This window comes from Ahaetulla prasina, chromosome 5 (assembly GCF_028640845.1).
Source record: "Ahaetulla prasina isolate Xishuangbanna chromosome 5, ASM2864084v1, whole genome shotgun sequence".
Classification (NCBI taxonomy): domain Eukaryota; kingdom Metazoa; phylum Chordata; class Lepidosauria; order Squamata; family Colubridae; genus Ahaetulla; species Ahaetulla prasina.
The window spans coordinates 138,830,324-138,845,606 of NC_080543.1; the positions used below are offsets into that span (position 1 = coordinate 138,830,324).

The window sequence follows — 15,283 nt, forward strand, 5'->3', positions numbered from 1 at the left end:
TGGCTGTTTTCAAGGAAATGAAGGTTCATTATTTGTGCCACCTTGAGAAGCAGAAGGAAGAGGAGCCATGCTGGGGCTTTCCACGGTGCCTCAGAAACACCACCCCAAGGAGGGCCGCCCCAAATGACAGAGGCTACCTGCCATCAGCTACAAAAGGGAGGAACTGAGAAAGTCAACCAGGCCTCCTTTTCCGTCCTTTCTCTGCCCCTGAGCCACCGCATCCTTCCACAAAGAGCTGCTGCTGCGTTGCCATTGCCTCCCGTCTTCCTACTTTGGCCAACCGCAGCTGGGACACGGGCTGGTTACGAGAAGTCCTACCCGGGAATGTCGTTCTGCTTTAGTTGACACACAACGTACAAGCTGGCTTTATTCTAGGATCTATTTGGTCTACATCTCCCCGCCACGGAATTATTTAAGAAACGTTTGTCATGGGCTTGTACTTCGTCAGACGGCTCCACTCGCCGGTGGCATAGTTCATCTCAAAGATGGTGTCTACCAGCATGGTGGTGCTTCCGCTCCCATCGGCATTGGGCAAGACCTCCGTGTGCTCGCTTAGTTTGATCTGGATGACGTCGCCGTGCTCCTGACACGGGTTTTCTGGAGAGGAGAAATCAGAGGTTCCAAAATCAGGTCCCTTCGAGGAATTGAGTGACACCAGAAATACCACTTAGGACAAAAACTAAGAAAGAAACTCACTCCTTCCCTGATAGGTGCCCCGCTGCTCTTCAGCTGGCTCCTGTTCAAACATCAAGCCCTTAAGTCTGCCTCCCACTGAGATCCACAAACCAGGAAAGTCTGAGGCTTAATATAAACCTGGTTGCTTGTCCAAGAGCCCACCCAAAAGCAGGATCAACCACAAATCACCCCTCCTCCTCCCCACCCCACCCCCCGGGCAAATCACAAGACTCGCCTGGAAAAGGACCCAATCAGGACTCAAGAGGCTCAGATTAACCCAGCATCAAGGCAACAAATCAGAGACCAGCACTCCGAAAATGACCCAGATTTTGCCTCTTCCAGTATTGGCTTAGCAATCCTCCGGAGAGGAAGGTCACCCAGGTACCCACCTCTGGATCCCGCCATGAATCCAAGGATGAGAGCCTTCTCGGGCCTTGTCACTTTGTTTGCCATCTGGAATATTTCATGGGCTGCAAACAGTTGCTCCTTCTGCAATGAATTTCAAGAATATATTCCATTGAAAACAACAGGAGGAAACCCATTTCCACAGGGCTGAAACTCCCACCCACCCCTCCCCCGCAGCCCTGATGCTGCCCCTTTCCTGTAAATTGAAACATTTTAATATTTTTCGTCTCATGGAGGCGCATCCGAGGACCACCCGGGACAGCTAGTAACACAGCCCCACCAGAAAATAAAAGGTATCAACATTTAAATTGAGGTTTGTTATTTACACGCGTTAACTACATTATATATTTTATATGTGGCCCAAGTGAGCCAATTCCTCTTCCCTCTACATGGCCCAAGTGAGCCCAAAGGTTGGACAACCACGATCTGATGGGAAGTAACTGCCCCCAATCCGTCCATAGGAGGGGATGCCCTCCATCCACTGGCTCTTTTGTAGGGGGGATTTTAAAGAACAGAACAAAGCCCATGAACAGGCCTACAATACACACAATTATTTATTGATTGGCTCCCTTGCTTTATTAAATTTATTTGCTACCTATCTCCCTATCCAGAGCAACTCTGGGTGGCTTAATAATGCTGTCATGCATGAAAAAAAAAAAAGGAATTATTCAGCCCTGCCACTCTGGCTGCATTCATCATCCGCGCGTGTTATGGTCAGACCTAAACCATGAAACCCCACCCCCACCCCACCCCCACAAAAACATAGCTACAAAGCACAGAAACCTGGCCTGACCTTTTCCTATCGGGGAACCCAATCAGCCAGGCGTGCCTTCTTGTTCCTTACTTCACACCCCCGAATCCCCAACCGCGGCTGGACGGGGTGCACGAGATGCTTACTGTGAGAGAGAGAGACTTCTTGGCAGGGGCGTCCTGAGGAGCGGCTGGTGGTCCCTGCGTTGCCGGAGAGGTCACCGGGGGAGACACCGGGGACTCAGTGGTTGGGGTTGCCGCTGCTGTTGCCGTTGCTGCTGCCGCCGCGGTGCTAGCAGTCAGGTTCAAGTGACTATTGTACATGGGCGTCCGTTGCTTAAACTGAGCCACTGCGAGAGCAGCGGGGGTGGCGGCGGCTGAAGCGGCGTCTTCCTTAGCTTGCAGGGGGTCCCAGATGGAGCCAGCTGGATGTCAGGACAAACAGGCTGTGAGAGTAGAAGGGCTCATTAAGGCATACCTGTCGTATCACCTCCCTGCTCCCGTTCTCCTCCTCCTCCTTCTACCGAACTTCGTACAGCAACGTTACACGTTCGCTTCTTATGCAGCACAAAAAGTCCACGGCCACCACAAATTCCTTTAAAAAGCGTCCCACGTGGATCGTTTTTCCTTAATCTGAATTCTTGTGGCGACCCCGGGCCAGGGCTTTTTCAGCACAGAATTCTAAGCTGCACGGAACTAAGAACAAATCTACAGGAAAATCACCAACACGTATTCAGACTTATATGCTAAGGGGGCAAGAGAGAGAAGCCTCCCGGCAAACCCCGAGAAGACGCACGAGGAATTGAGCTTAGGAAGATCCTTTCACAACAGTGACATAATCCCAGAGAAGTCAGGCAATATAGCAACAGCAACAGTACTTAGACTTATAAACGGCTTCACAGGGCTTTTACAGCCCTCTCTAAACAGTTTACAGAATCAGCCTCTTGCCCCCCCCCCCGCCCCCCAACAATCTGGGTCCTCATTTGACCCACCTCAGAAGGACGGAAGGCTGAGTCAACCTTCAGCCTGGTGAGATGCGAACTGCCAAATTGCAGGCAGCCGGCAGGCAGCAGAAGGAGCCTGCAGTCCCACCCTCTAAGCACTCTGCCCCCATGGCTCCTGGCTCCAGATGGTAACTCAGAGTCTCTGCCCCTTTTACCTTCTCCAGGTTCTGTTTCTTCCTCAAATGTTATTTTCATTGTTATCAGAACCTTTTGGCTTGGGACAGAACGTTCTTCAAAGACAGCGGTCTTCACATGGTCTCTAAGCCAAACTCTACAATCCCTTCACACAACCCTGTGTTTGCACTGCCACTTACACCACCCACCCAAATGCCGAAGACACAAGGAGGGGTCACTGACCTGGCTGGGGGTCAGAGCCTGGGACATAAGAGGAGGACGGCACCGCACTGGGCGCTGCAGGCAGGTAACTGGTAGAAGCCAGCGCCGGGTCGTTGTTCAGCGAAGCAAGTTTCTGCAAAAGGACCACACACACACACACACACACACACATATACACCCATTTCAGAGTGGGAAAACAGCACTTTCGCTACATTCGGCCATCCGTCTCTTCAAGTGACTAGACTAAGACAAAAAGTCGTAATGACAACACCAGCCCGTATCAAACTAGTAAATTTAAATGTTATTTAAAACCACACAAGGAAGAACCCCATCCAGCAAAAGTTAAGATTTAAAAACAGTGAAAAGCTAAAAAAAGAAAAGCCCAAATACGTCAAACGGCCTTAAGTGCCGAAAAACATCCTAACGATATTACCTGAAACGGGTCAGTTCCCAAAAGGAAGTCCTGGCATTTGAGAGGGGAACCTGGCCAGCCAAAGACTGTTTGAAGTTACACACTTGCTCTATTAGTTGGGGAGTAACTTAAAGAGAGGCATAAAAATGCAACACCTTTCCATTGAAGCCATACCTGGGTTGACACAAGCCCAGCAGCATAATCTGGAGTAGCATTTTCTACGACCGTCTCCTCCTTTGCTTGCTTGGCCACCACGTCTGTATCTGCAGAAGGAAAAATGCAAACCAATTCCGCTGTTTCGGGTTTTTTAAACGGATTCCTCCAACTCAATGACCCAATGGTTCTTCTAGGAAAGCAGCCCAAGCAGAGAGTTTCCACAAAAGCAAGACTCAGAACATCAGGCAGACAGGTAGTCCTCAACTTACAAGAGTTCGCTGAGCGATGGTTGTTACAATGGCACTGAAAAAAGGGACCTATGACCATTTCCCACACGGATGACCGCTGCAGCATCCCCTGTGGGATCCCACGTTCTTTACCCTCAGACGCTTGAAAACGGACTCCTATTTATGACGGTTGCAGAGTCCCCGGGTCACGTGATCCCCTTTTGCAACCTTCGGACAAGCAAAGGCCATTGGGAAGCCAGATTCGTTTAACGACCGTGTGAATAACTAAACTGCCGTGATTCACTTAACAACTGTGGCCAGAAAGGCTGTAACTTGGGGCAAAACTCACTTAACAAACGTCTCACTTAGCAACAGGGATTCTGGGCCCAATTGTGGCCGTAAGTCGAGGACTACCTGTATTGTACTCGATCACACTCTATTTTGCAACCTTTGATGCTCTGCATTCCTGACGGGATCCTTCCTTTCTCTGCTCATCTGAAGCGGAGGCTGCTCCCCATTTCTGGGGCTCCCCACAAGCAGCCCCCCATCCCAGCCTCCCCCCAGCCGATCCAGGAGAAGGGGCAGCTCAACGCACCTAAAGTCTTCCTTCTTCTTTTCGCCTCCCGCCCAGAATCCACGGCCTTCAGCTCTTTGATGTCTAGGTACTACAAATACAAGAAGGAAACCGTCACTCCCTCCTTCGTGGCACAGCACCAAACAGCTTTTATCGGCTCTTTCACACCTGGCTAAAAGGAACAAAGCTTGGAAGACTTTCAGCCCCTGCCTTAATGCTCCCCATGGAGACTTTCAGCCCCTGCCTTAATGCTCCCCAAGAATGTTTTTGTGTGGTGATAAACCTAAAGTAATTACTGTCAGGGTCTGCATTCTCTTTTAACAGTTTATCAGTCTATTAAATAACTTCTTTCTCTTCTGAAGTTTTTCTTCCCCGTCTGCAAAAGCTGCAGGACAAGGCCCACACGTTCTGTTTTGAGGGCTTGTTTTTATAAACCTCCGCTGTTAAACTTTATGCATTTAAACTTAGTATTTTGCTCCTGAATTCCAGCACTCTCTTCTCAGGGAGTGTTGGGGATGAGGGACATCAAAACTGCACACTACTGTCTAACTTACAAAATGCATCAAGTCTGGGAAACCTGTTTTATAAATTATATCGGTCTCAAAATGACACAGATGAGAAAACTGATTTTAGCAAGCAGGAATGTAGAAGCCTAAAAATAAAAGACAAACCGCGTGTGGGATTTGTTCCCTCTATGCTAACACAACAGGAGTCCAATTCGTTGTGAAAAGAATTACTTTTATTGTATGAAGCACTTCAGATATAGAGGCATCCCTTACTTACTTTTAGGGGTGCTTCTTCAATTCTCTCTCCTTTCTAAATGTAAATGTGTTTGCATGCAAATCCTGAACTGCACAGGCGGCCATTCAGAAAGATTACAAAACAACTCTGCCACATTATGAGGCACAAGGGAGCTCCAGTAAAAGGCTGAATTAGATTAAGGCCACGCCTTGTGCTTGGAAGGACCGAATGGAGAAGCTTCTAAAGCTGCAACCAACAAGAACACGGCTAGGTGTTTGTGAGGAGAAGCAACGCAGGGTCCAAGGGAGGTTACTGGCCTGTTTCTGACTAGAGTTTACACACAGGGAAAGCAAGGAGGAGAAAGAGAACGAGAAGAGAAATTCACTTGTAAAAACGTGCGGGTACCTTGACTCCTCTCTCCTTGCACAGAGGCACTTTGGAGGATAGGATGGGGGTCCGGTTCCCTGTGGGGCTGAAGACGATGGGGGCGGTGGGGTTCCTGAAGGGAGCTTGCTTTGGTATTCCTTTGAGCGGAGCTGCAAACAGACAGGACAAGGAGTTAAGGAAGGCCACATTCCTCCCCCTCAGAGAGGAGGCCATTTCCAGTGAAGAATAGTAAAAGCTTTAAAGTACTACTGGCTCTGTGTTTTAAACCCCACACCTGCTCTGTGAGCTCTCCTTTTGAAGACTCAACTAAAACATTACAGCAAAAGCCCAATATGGGAAGGTCAGAATGCGCATCATGGCTCTCTGAAGCCAGATTCCTCCCCACCCCCTCCCCCCACACGGCCACAGAACTTCCATCGATCCTTGTAGGCTGTCCAGATGAGACTGGGAATAAGACACCAAACCTGACAGACGAGGCTGCAGATCCCAAATTCATGTGCTTCCAGGAAACTTCCTCCCACCTGAAGAACTCTGCCACCAGGAACGTCCTGACACGGAGAGCTCTCGTCTCTTCCAAGGGGCTTCCGGGAATGGCCGTCTTACGAGACGCTTCCTCTTGCAGTGGCCCCAGAATTGGAAAGCCTTCCAGTTATCAATTCTTGTAAGGAGAAGCCATGACGATGACGGCTACCATCCATCTTACGCTGACTGCCTCCTGGAGTCTGCTATCTAGGCAATCCAGATGGGGGCAAAAGAAACTTCCGGAAGGACAAACGCAGATGGCAAAGTACAGCAGAAGCTCTTCAACTGCCGCTTGCTCACCTTCCGTCTTCCTTCTCTGGACCTGAAGCTACAGCAGACACTTGTTGTTCCAGAAGGAGGACAGACCGAGATATAATTTCCCCAGCATCATCTTGCTACTGAGCAGCTCTTCCACAGGGAGGCCCTTTGGGTCTAAGCTGGGGCAACGGAAGCACCCGGTGCTCAAGTCTTCTGCCCCGATTCTCAGTTTTCACTCTGACCAGGCAAGAAACTTCCAAACCTCCTCCAGGACAGTTCTAGTATCGCGTGTAAAAATGTTCATGTGAGACTCTGCAAGTCATCAGGCAAAAGGCTCCTCCTTCTTCCAACAGGTTCTGACGTAGTGAAAAGGAATTCAGACTCCCAAAAAGGTCCTTTGTGAGCCCCGTGGTTGCTTGTGGAAGAGGCTGGTCTCCCTTTTGCAGAATCAGCCCCCTTTCGAAGAGGAGAAAGGCAAGGCCACCCATCCATCCGTGTGCTGAGCGGCTGTTTCCTTCCTTGGGGAACCTTACCTGGAAACCTCCCATCCCTGGGACCGCTCGGGAAAGAAGAGGCTGGCAACCACAGGCGCCTTATGGAGGCCGAGGCGGCCATCTCCCTTTGGGTGGTAGGAGCGCCCTCGACAGCAACAAGGAGAACATTTCCAGTCACAAAGCTGGACTTTCTCCCAGCCATCGGTTCACTCGAAAGCAGGAATTTGAGCTGGCAAAGTCAGTGAGGGCCCCGACTCCTCCGGGGAGCCTTTTTGTTCACCAGCCTTGCCATTAAATCTACCGCCTTCCTTAAGGCCACTCAGGAACCCTCGGATGGCATTTTCTGTATTGCCAATTTGTCTGTAAGAGCTGAAGTGGCGCAGTGGTTAGAGTGCAGCACTACAGGCGACTTCAGCTGACTGCTGGCTGCAGTTTGGCAGTTCAAATCTCACCTGAGTCAAAGGTTGACTCAGCCCTCCGTCCTTCTGAGGTGGGTAAAATGAGGACCCAGATTCTTGCCGGGGGGGGGGGGGGGAGGAATACGGTGACTCTGTAAACCGCTTAGAGAGGGCTGTGAAGCACTATGAAGCGGTATAGAAGTCTAAGTGCTTATTGCCGATTATTATTATTAAGGCTCAAAGTGGTTGCATATAAAATGAGAGAAAAATGAAAACCTACTTGTGGTGTCAATCTTCTTCACCAATCCTCTTCCTTTGGCATGGAAGGCTACTCCAGCCGTCTTCTTGAGCTGTTGCGCAGTTTCAGCAGCTAAAGAAATTACATAAATTTATTTAACATCCAACTTTAAAAGGAAAAAAAATCACACATTAATTTCAAAGAAAGCTTTTAATGCAGTATTAAACCCGACTCTATCCAAAAAGAAGGTAATCTTGGGCACTAACTTTTTTTCAGGCTAGGGGTTCCTTTTGCAGTTAACAGAACAGAACATATCCTAGAAAGGAGGATAGCCAGGTGCAAATGAGGGAGAGTGTCTTTGCTTGAGAAGTTTTGTAAAAGAAATCAAACATTTGTACAGGTTTCATTTTGCCAGTCAGACAAGAAAAAGCCTATTTCTTGCTCAAATCTCTCTGCTGCATTGGAGACCCGCCCTCCGTCGTAAGTCGCTTCTTTTAGTTCCGTTGTAACTTGGAACAGTCCCTAAACAAACTGTTGTTAAGTCGCGTGCTCTGTGCCTGCTTCCGTACTACTGGGAGTAGAGCCACCGGAGCTCAGCTACTTACACTTCTGCAGGAGTTCCGCTCGCAGAGTGGCGCTTTTGGGCTTCCGCTTCAACTGGAAGTGCTTGACGGGAGGCGTGAAGGGTCCAGCCAAGGTGGTCAAGGCGTTTTTATTTAAGTACTGGCATTCCAAAGGCAACATGGCTGAGGATTCACAATCGCTCACTAGATCAAAATACAGAATTCGTAAGGAGCTCCGTTTTCTCAAGTGTCAAACAGGAAGAGTCGGCGTGGGGACGATGGGAGAACCCCTCCGGAATGGAAACCAGAAAGAGGGGCCTCCTCCCTCTTGGCTCCCTAATGAAGGAGCTGCAAAGCAGTGAGGAAGACCCTCCCTTGTCAAGAATGGGGAGGGGGAGTGTTTGATGCACAGTGGGAGATGCCCAAAGGACCCGAGGGAGGGTTAGGGCAGGAGAGGTTGCCCTGAAAGGCAGGCAGGAAACATTAGATGGAGATGGGTAAGGGGCAGACTTTGAGTGGGCGCAAGTGACGGTTGGCTGGCATGGGCACCGTGTACGAGAAGGCTATGATCTAGAGCTGCTACAGAAATGCCCCACGTGTCGTGGTGAATGCCAATGGAATGTATAAATGGTGAGGGCAGGATGGGAGGGGGAGGAGGAAAGTGGCTAGAATTAAGACTCCAGAAACAAGAAGGCTGGGCTCCCTCTGAACATAAGGGTAGTGGAAAGTATGGCGGGGGCTACTGGAGTCACCGTTACAGGAGAGAGGGGCCCTCACACCTCCATAGGGAGGGGCCATACAGCAGGGGCCACGGTCATCTGACCCCCCTCCCCTCCAGAGAGCCACAGGGCCACAAACCCTGCCTATCTTTTATAAACCTGCCTATCTTTTATAAACTGCTGAGTCAGCGGTTTTGTCATCTACCGCACATGGATTATCTCGAACTATTTCCCATCAGGACAGACTGGTCATGGTCATTTTATCATCTGTTATGACTTTTGCTGCCAACCTGACCAGCCCAGGATGGGCCTTGCCCGGACCGTCTCAGTGATGCGAACATTTACCGCGGCTGACCTTCTTGCCCTGCGAGATGCCCCTCTCTCGCGGGTTTGGCCCTCCAGATTATCGAGGGCCCACCTTGAGGACGGGCTTTGGAGTCCCGAGAGGTGGCATGCGAAAAATAGGAGGCTTAGGGGTTTTTTAATTGGCTGTTTTAATAGATTTTTTAAGGGGAATTTTAAAGGGGATTTTAAGGGGAGGAAACCGACGGGCTTGGGTTGGGGGTGGGAGGAAGGGTGGGTGTTGGGGTAACCCGTCGGGGAGTCCAGTTCCTGCACATGCTCGTGGCGGGGTTGGTGGGTCCGAGGTCATGGGGAGTCGGTGTTCCATTGGTCGAGGGTGGTGCTATTTCCACGGTAAGGGGAGGGGCAGATATGGCGGAAGTGGGGCTCATATCGTGTTAGGGGTGCGCGCCGATGCCTACAGGCGATCGCGCCCGAGCCCTCAAACTTCTCCCGTTCCCCGGATGGTCAGGATCCTCAGGGCCCTGGCCTTCGGCTGATGTTATGCAATGCACGGTCCGTGGCCAATAAGGCCCCTAATTCACGATCTTATTCAGGGGTGCCGCGGACCTTATGGGCGCATGGAGACCTGGTTGGGCCCAGAAGGGGCGTGCCCTTGTTCAGATGTGCCCACCGGGTTTCCGAGCATTTCATCAGCCGAGGGGCCAGGGTAGGGGTGGTGGGGTGGCGGTTGTGATTAGAGAGAGTCTAGAGCCGAGGAGACCACTGTACCTCAGATTGCCGGGTGCGAATCCTCTTGTGAGATGGGGTCATAGATGTCAGATGGGCTTGCTGGTCGCGTACCTGGCTCCTTGCTACGTGACAGCTGCCCTGCCCGAGCTCCTGGAGGTGCTTGCTGGGGTGGCAGTTGAGACCCCAGACTTTTAGTCGTGGGGACTTTAACTTGCCATCGTCCGCTCGCCATCGACGGTAGCTCGGGAGTTCATGGCTTCCATGACGGCCTTGGACCTGACCCAAGTAGTTGATGGCCCTACTCACGTTGGGGTGGCACTCTGGACCTGATTTTTGTCTCTGGTCAGTGGTTGAGAGATCTGGACTTAAAGGAAATAGTCATTGAACCTTTGTCATGGTCAGATCACTCTCTTCGCCTGGACTTTCTGACCGCCATTCACCACCGCAGGGAGACGGAGCCGACACGCTGGTTCCGGCCCCAGGCGCCTGATGGACCCGGAGGGGTTCCGGACGGAGCTTGGGCCATTTCCTGAGGGTCTGGCACACGGCTCGGCTGAGGAACTTGTTGCGGCCTGGGAACGGGCCGCGCGGGGCCTTAGACCGGTCGTGCCTTTGCGCCTCTGACCCAGCGCAGGTCCCAACCAGCTCCTTGGTTCTCCGAGGAGCTGAGAGGGATGAAGCGCCGGAGAAGACGCCTAGAGAGTTCCTGGAGGTCTAGCCGCTCAGAAGCTGATCGGACACTAGTGAAGTCCTATACTAGGGCTTACCTAGTGGCAATGAGGGAAGCGAGGCGCATTTCACGCCTCCTCATTGCATCGGCAGATAACCGCCCAGCCGCCCTGTTTGGTGACCCGCTCCCTCCTACACCAGAGGGAGCGGGATGACCCGCTGCAGGACGTGCTGAGGAGTTTAACGGTTATCTATACGATAAAATCGCTCAGCTTCGGGATGGTTTGGACCAAGATTGCGTGATACGGGTGAGACGGCTGAGGGTGGTCTTGGTGACATTGTATGGGATGAGTTTGACCCTGTCGCCCCGAGGACATGGACAGGTTGTTGGGGAGGCTGAATGCCACCACATGTTTATTGGACCCGTGCCCTCCTGGTTGGTGCTGGCCACGCAGGAGGTGACACGAGGCTGGCTCCAGGCGATTACGAGCGCTTCTTTGGTGGAGGGTGTCTTTCCGGCCGCCTTGAAAGAGGCGGTGGTGAGGCCCCTCCTCAAGAAGCCTTCCTGACCCGCTGTTTTAGGTAATTATCGTCGTCTCCAACCCGCCGCGCGAAGGTTGTAGAGAGTATGGTGGCATATCAGTTTCCCTTGCACCTGGATGAAACTGTCTATCTAGACCCGTTCCAGTCCGGTTTCCGACCCGGTTACAGCACGGAGACGGCTTTGGTCGCGTTGGTGGATGATCTCTGGAGGGCCAGGGATAGGGGTTGTTCCTCTGCCCTGGTCCTATTAGACCTCTCAGCGGCTTTCGATACCATCGACCATGGTATCCTGCTGCGCCGGTTGGGGGGATTGGGAGTGGGAGGCACCGTTTATCGGTGGTCCCCCCCCTATCCCCCCGCCCGGCCGCAGACGGTGTTGACAGGGGGGCAGAGGTCGGCCCCGAGGCGCCTCACTTGTGGGGTGCCGCAGGGGTCGATTCTCTCGCCCCTTCTGTTTAACATCTACATGAAGCCGCTGGGTGAGATCATCAGTGGTTTCGGTGTGAAGTACCAGCTGTATGCGGATGACACCCAGCTGTACTTTTCTACACCGGACCACCCCAACGAAGCTATCGAAGTGCTGTCCCGATGTCTGGAGGCCGTACGGGTCTGGATGGGGAGAAACAGGCTCAAGCTCAATCCCTCCAAGACAGAGTGGCTGTGGATGCCGGCATCCCGGTACAGTCAGCTAAATCCGCGGCTGACCATCGGTGGCGAGTCACTGGCCCCGATGGAGAGGGTGCGCAACTTAGGCGCCCTCCTGGATGAACGGCTGTCTCTAGAAGATCATTTGACGGCCGTCTCCAGGAGAGCGTTCTACCAGGTTCGCCTGGTGCGCCAGTTGCGCCCCTTTCTGGACCGGGAGGCCCTATGCACGGTCACTCACGCCCTCGTGACGTCTCGTCTGGATTACTGCAACGCTCTCTACATGGGGCTCCTTGAAGGGCATCCGGAGGCTACAGTTAGTCCAGAATGCGGCTGCTGGTGATAGATGGAGCCCCTCGTGGCTCCCGCATAACACCCATCCTGCGCAGGCTGCACTGGCTACCTGTGGCCTCCCGGGTGCGCTTCAAGGTTTTGGTGACCACCTTTAAAGCGCTCCATGGCATAGGGCCGGGTTATCTACGGGACCGCCTACTGCGACCAGATACCTCTCACCGACCCGTGCGCTCTCACAGGGAGGGACTCCTCAGGGTGCCGTCAGCTAGGCAGTGTCGTCTGGCGACGCCCAGGGGAAGGGCCTTCTCTGTGGGGGCTCCCGCCCTCTGGAACGAGCTCCCCCCAGGACTCCGTCAACTTCCGGACCTTCGAACCTTCCGTCGCGAGCTCAAGACACATTTATTCATCTGTGCAGGACTGGCTTAGATTTTAAATTTTATAGGGGTTTTAAATTGATTTTAATATTTATATTTCTGTTTTTAATGATAGGGCACTGGAATAAGTTTTTTAAAGATTATTTTAATTTTGTACACTGATGTTTTATATGCCTGTGAACCGCCCTGAGTCCTTTGGGAGATAGGGCGGTATATAAATTTAAATAATAAATAAATAAATAAAAAAAATAAAGAAATCAGGTTTTCTTCTGTTTGACTTATTCGGAGCCTTCAGTGGTTCTTGGGTGCCTTTTCCTGTGTTTTAATCCTGTATTTCTATCCTCTTTGTTGTACTGAGTGTTTTCGCCTTATTGAGTTACATGAGATGAAGCAACTGGGAAGGTACCCGAAGAGATGGTGACACACACACACCAAAAAAAAAAAAGGTAGACGTGACCAAGCATGAGCCAAGTCAATGGCAAAGAGTCCATCCCTCTCTGGGCTTGTTATGGACTCCTGACCAGCGGCTCTGTCCAGATGGGCCAGCCAGACACCTACAGGTTCAGCAGAGGATTCTGGAAGGGGGGGGGTTCCTGAGAAAAAGGCTGCTCGTAAGGAAGCAGAGGAGGTCATCAGTGGCGTCCACCCCTTTGGGCCTTTGGGGGGGGGGTGGGGGGGCAGGAGACGGAGGTGAAGCTACATTGAGCTGATAGTAACTCAGGACGACCATGTGATAGAAAGATCAGGGCAACCCTTTGCTGCAAAGGTGAATACACAGTTATTGTTTATCTGTATTGACAAATTCAAGGTAAGAAAACAATTCCTACATCAGATACAGGCATTTGGACACCCTTCCAATTAGTATTTCACATCATCTTCAACTTACTGTTGACACCTGGGAACTGCCTGGACAAATCCCTGCAATTTTCTTGGCAAGTTTTTTTGGGGGGGAAGTGTTTGTCATTGCCTCCTTCCCAGGGCTGAGACAAAGGGACTGGCCCAAGATCACTCAGCTGACTTTACACGGCAGGCAGAACTAAAGGCACCCTGCCTGTTTTCTTAACCACTACAAGTTGGCTGCGTATTAAAATCAGCCCAGCTGTATATTATATACAAATACTGAGCATCACGTGTGTGCAATTTCATTAGACATTTCATAAGCCATGCAGTGCTACACACAAAATGCAACAAATCACACGAAGCTAAAGCAGCCGGTGTATTTTCATTCGTTCTAGTTTGCACCCATTGTGCCTCCTTGCACCCAAAAACCCGGCACAGTCACCCGCGGCTGTTCTTTCAGACACAAGAAAAGCTCCAGCTATTTGTATATCCCCCCCCCTCCTTCCCCCAGGTAGACTGATACAGGGAAGCAATTTGAAACTTTGAGAAATGGCCCCTATTCCTCAGCCCTGCTTGCCAAGCTGAAGAGAAGAGAAAAGGAGAGAAGCGTCACCTTCCCTCTGGAGAGGCTGCTAAGTGTTCACGGTTCCCTTTGCACAGATACTGGCAAACCTTTACCGCTGGACGGTACAAGCACCTGGCCACAATAGACATGCTCCCCTTTGCACACCTTTTGTCTCACTGGATCCTGAACAGGATTGCCAAGAGAGAGAAACGTTTTTCCTTCCACTCAAGCAATTCTTGTGCCGGTTCCGCACAATACATTCCCGGCGCGTGCCCTGGGCATCCTGCCAGCCTCCTGCTTACTCACTTCCTGGTCCCAAACAGGCTCCAGAGGCCGCTAGAGATGACGGCTGAAGTGGGGGAACCTGTTTGCCTCCGCTTGAGACTCTCTCTAGTAATCCACCAAAGGTCTGCCGGGGAGAGCTGGGCTGGGAAAGCAGCTTCCAGGAAGGCCCCCTGAAGCTGCCCCCTTGATCGCAGGACCGGAGGGAGGCAGCTTCCTCCACAGGGGGCCATTCAGGCAGCGGAGGGAATCAGCCAGAGATCAGAGGCTGCCTGCTTCGGCGGTTTTTCTCACTGCACGAGGGGGCTCTGCTGAACAAGCCCAATCTGTTCTGAAGCTATTTGCAAGTGATAAACTATGTGGTTAATAATACATAGAAATTCCCTCCCAGACGAGCTCTTTACGTGAAATGCCAAAGCGATGGTTTGGGTCAAGACGGCTCCGGCGCAAGGCAAGGGAAGGAGGGAGACGGTTACCTTTTTCTCGCAGTTCTCCTAAGATATCCTGAACATTGGGGTTCTGCTCTTCCAGATCAAGGTTAAGGGAGCCAATATCGGGAAAGGATTTTAAAATATCAGCCACCATTAAGACCCAGGGGTCTGGATCCAAAGTAGCCAGCTGGATAATTTCGGTCAGGGCACCTTTCATCTAATGAGAAAGAAAAAAAAATTAAGAATAGAACATTCAAAATCAGTTGGAACTTGTTTCTGTAGCTCTACAGAACAGACTCAGCCCTGAGACCCTCAATGAATGATGAACAAGGCCGTGCAGAGACCCAGGAGCAGAGCTGGGCTTTTCATTCCAACGCCAGCTCCGCTCCCTTCTCAGCCTCCACGCAATGCGCACCGAGGGGTGGGGGGGAAGAAGCACCAGCACCCCAATAAAGCTCCTATCTGACAGAATCGCCAAAGTTTTCAACGTATGACTGAAATACTGAAACAAGAGCTTTATAACGGACCTGCAATCTATTTTCTAAGTAATGAATATACAACGCTGCATAAAATCCATGAAACTATTTTGAGTTCTCATTGTCCGGCTGCAGGACTCCAGAATCCTAACTAGACAAGCCTTTCATTGTTGGAAACTCCTTTCTGAGAACCCAAGAATTGAATCTGGGGGATTTATCAGTAAATTATGCTCTTTATCTATCTACCGTCAAATGTGAGAAGGCTAGAAG

The 15,283-nt window shown here is 51.3% G+C and overlaps 1 protein-coding gene across 1 annotated transcript in view; it reads right to left on the minus strand.

Moving 5' to 3' along the window:
* NELFA (negative elongation factor complex member A) overlaps positions 1 to 15,283 on the minus strand; it is a 23,115-nt gene continuing 7,832 nt past the window's right edge. The window contains exons 2-11 of the mRNA XM_058184787.1: positions 14,583 to 14,754; positions 8,183 to 8,344; positions 7,620 to 7,709; positions 5,686 to 5,816; positions 4,561 to 4,630; positions 3,757 to 3,845; positions 3,192 to 3,303; positions 1,978 to 2,255; positions 1,065 to 1,164; positions 1 to 597 (exon numbers count right to left, since the gene is read on the minus strand). Coding sequence (XP_058040770.1) covers positions 413 to 597; positions 1,065 to 1,164; positions 1,978 to 2,255; positions 3,192 to 3,303; positions 3,757 to 3,845; positions 4,561 to 4,630; positions 5,686 to 5,816; positions 7,620 to 7,709; positions 8,183 to 8,344; positions 14,583 to 14,754 — 1,389 coding nt within the window. The 3' untranslated portion in view covers positions 1 to 412. The remainder of the gene's footprint in view (positions 598 to 1,064; positions 1,165 to 1,977; positions 2,256 to 3,191; positions 3,304 to 3,756; positions 3,846 to 4,560; positions 4,631 to 5,685; positions 5,817 to 7,619; positions 7,710 to 8,182; positions 8,345 to 14,582; positions 14,755 to 15,283) is intronic.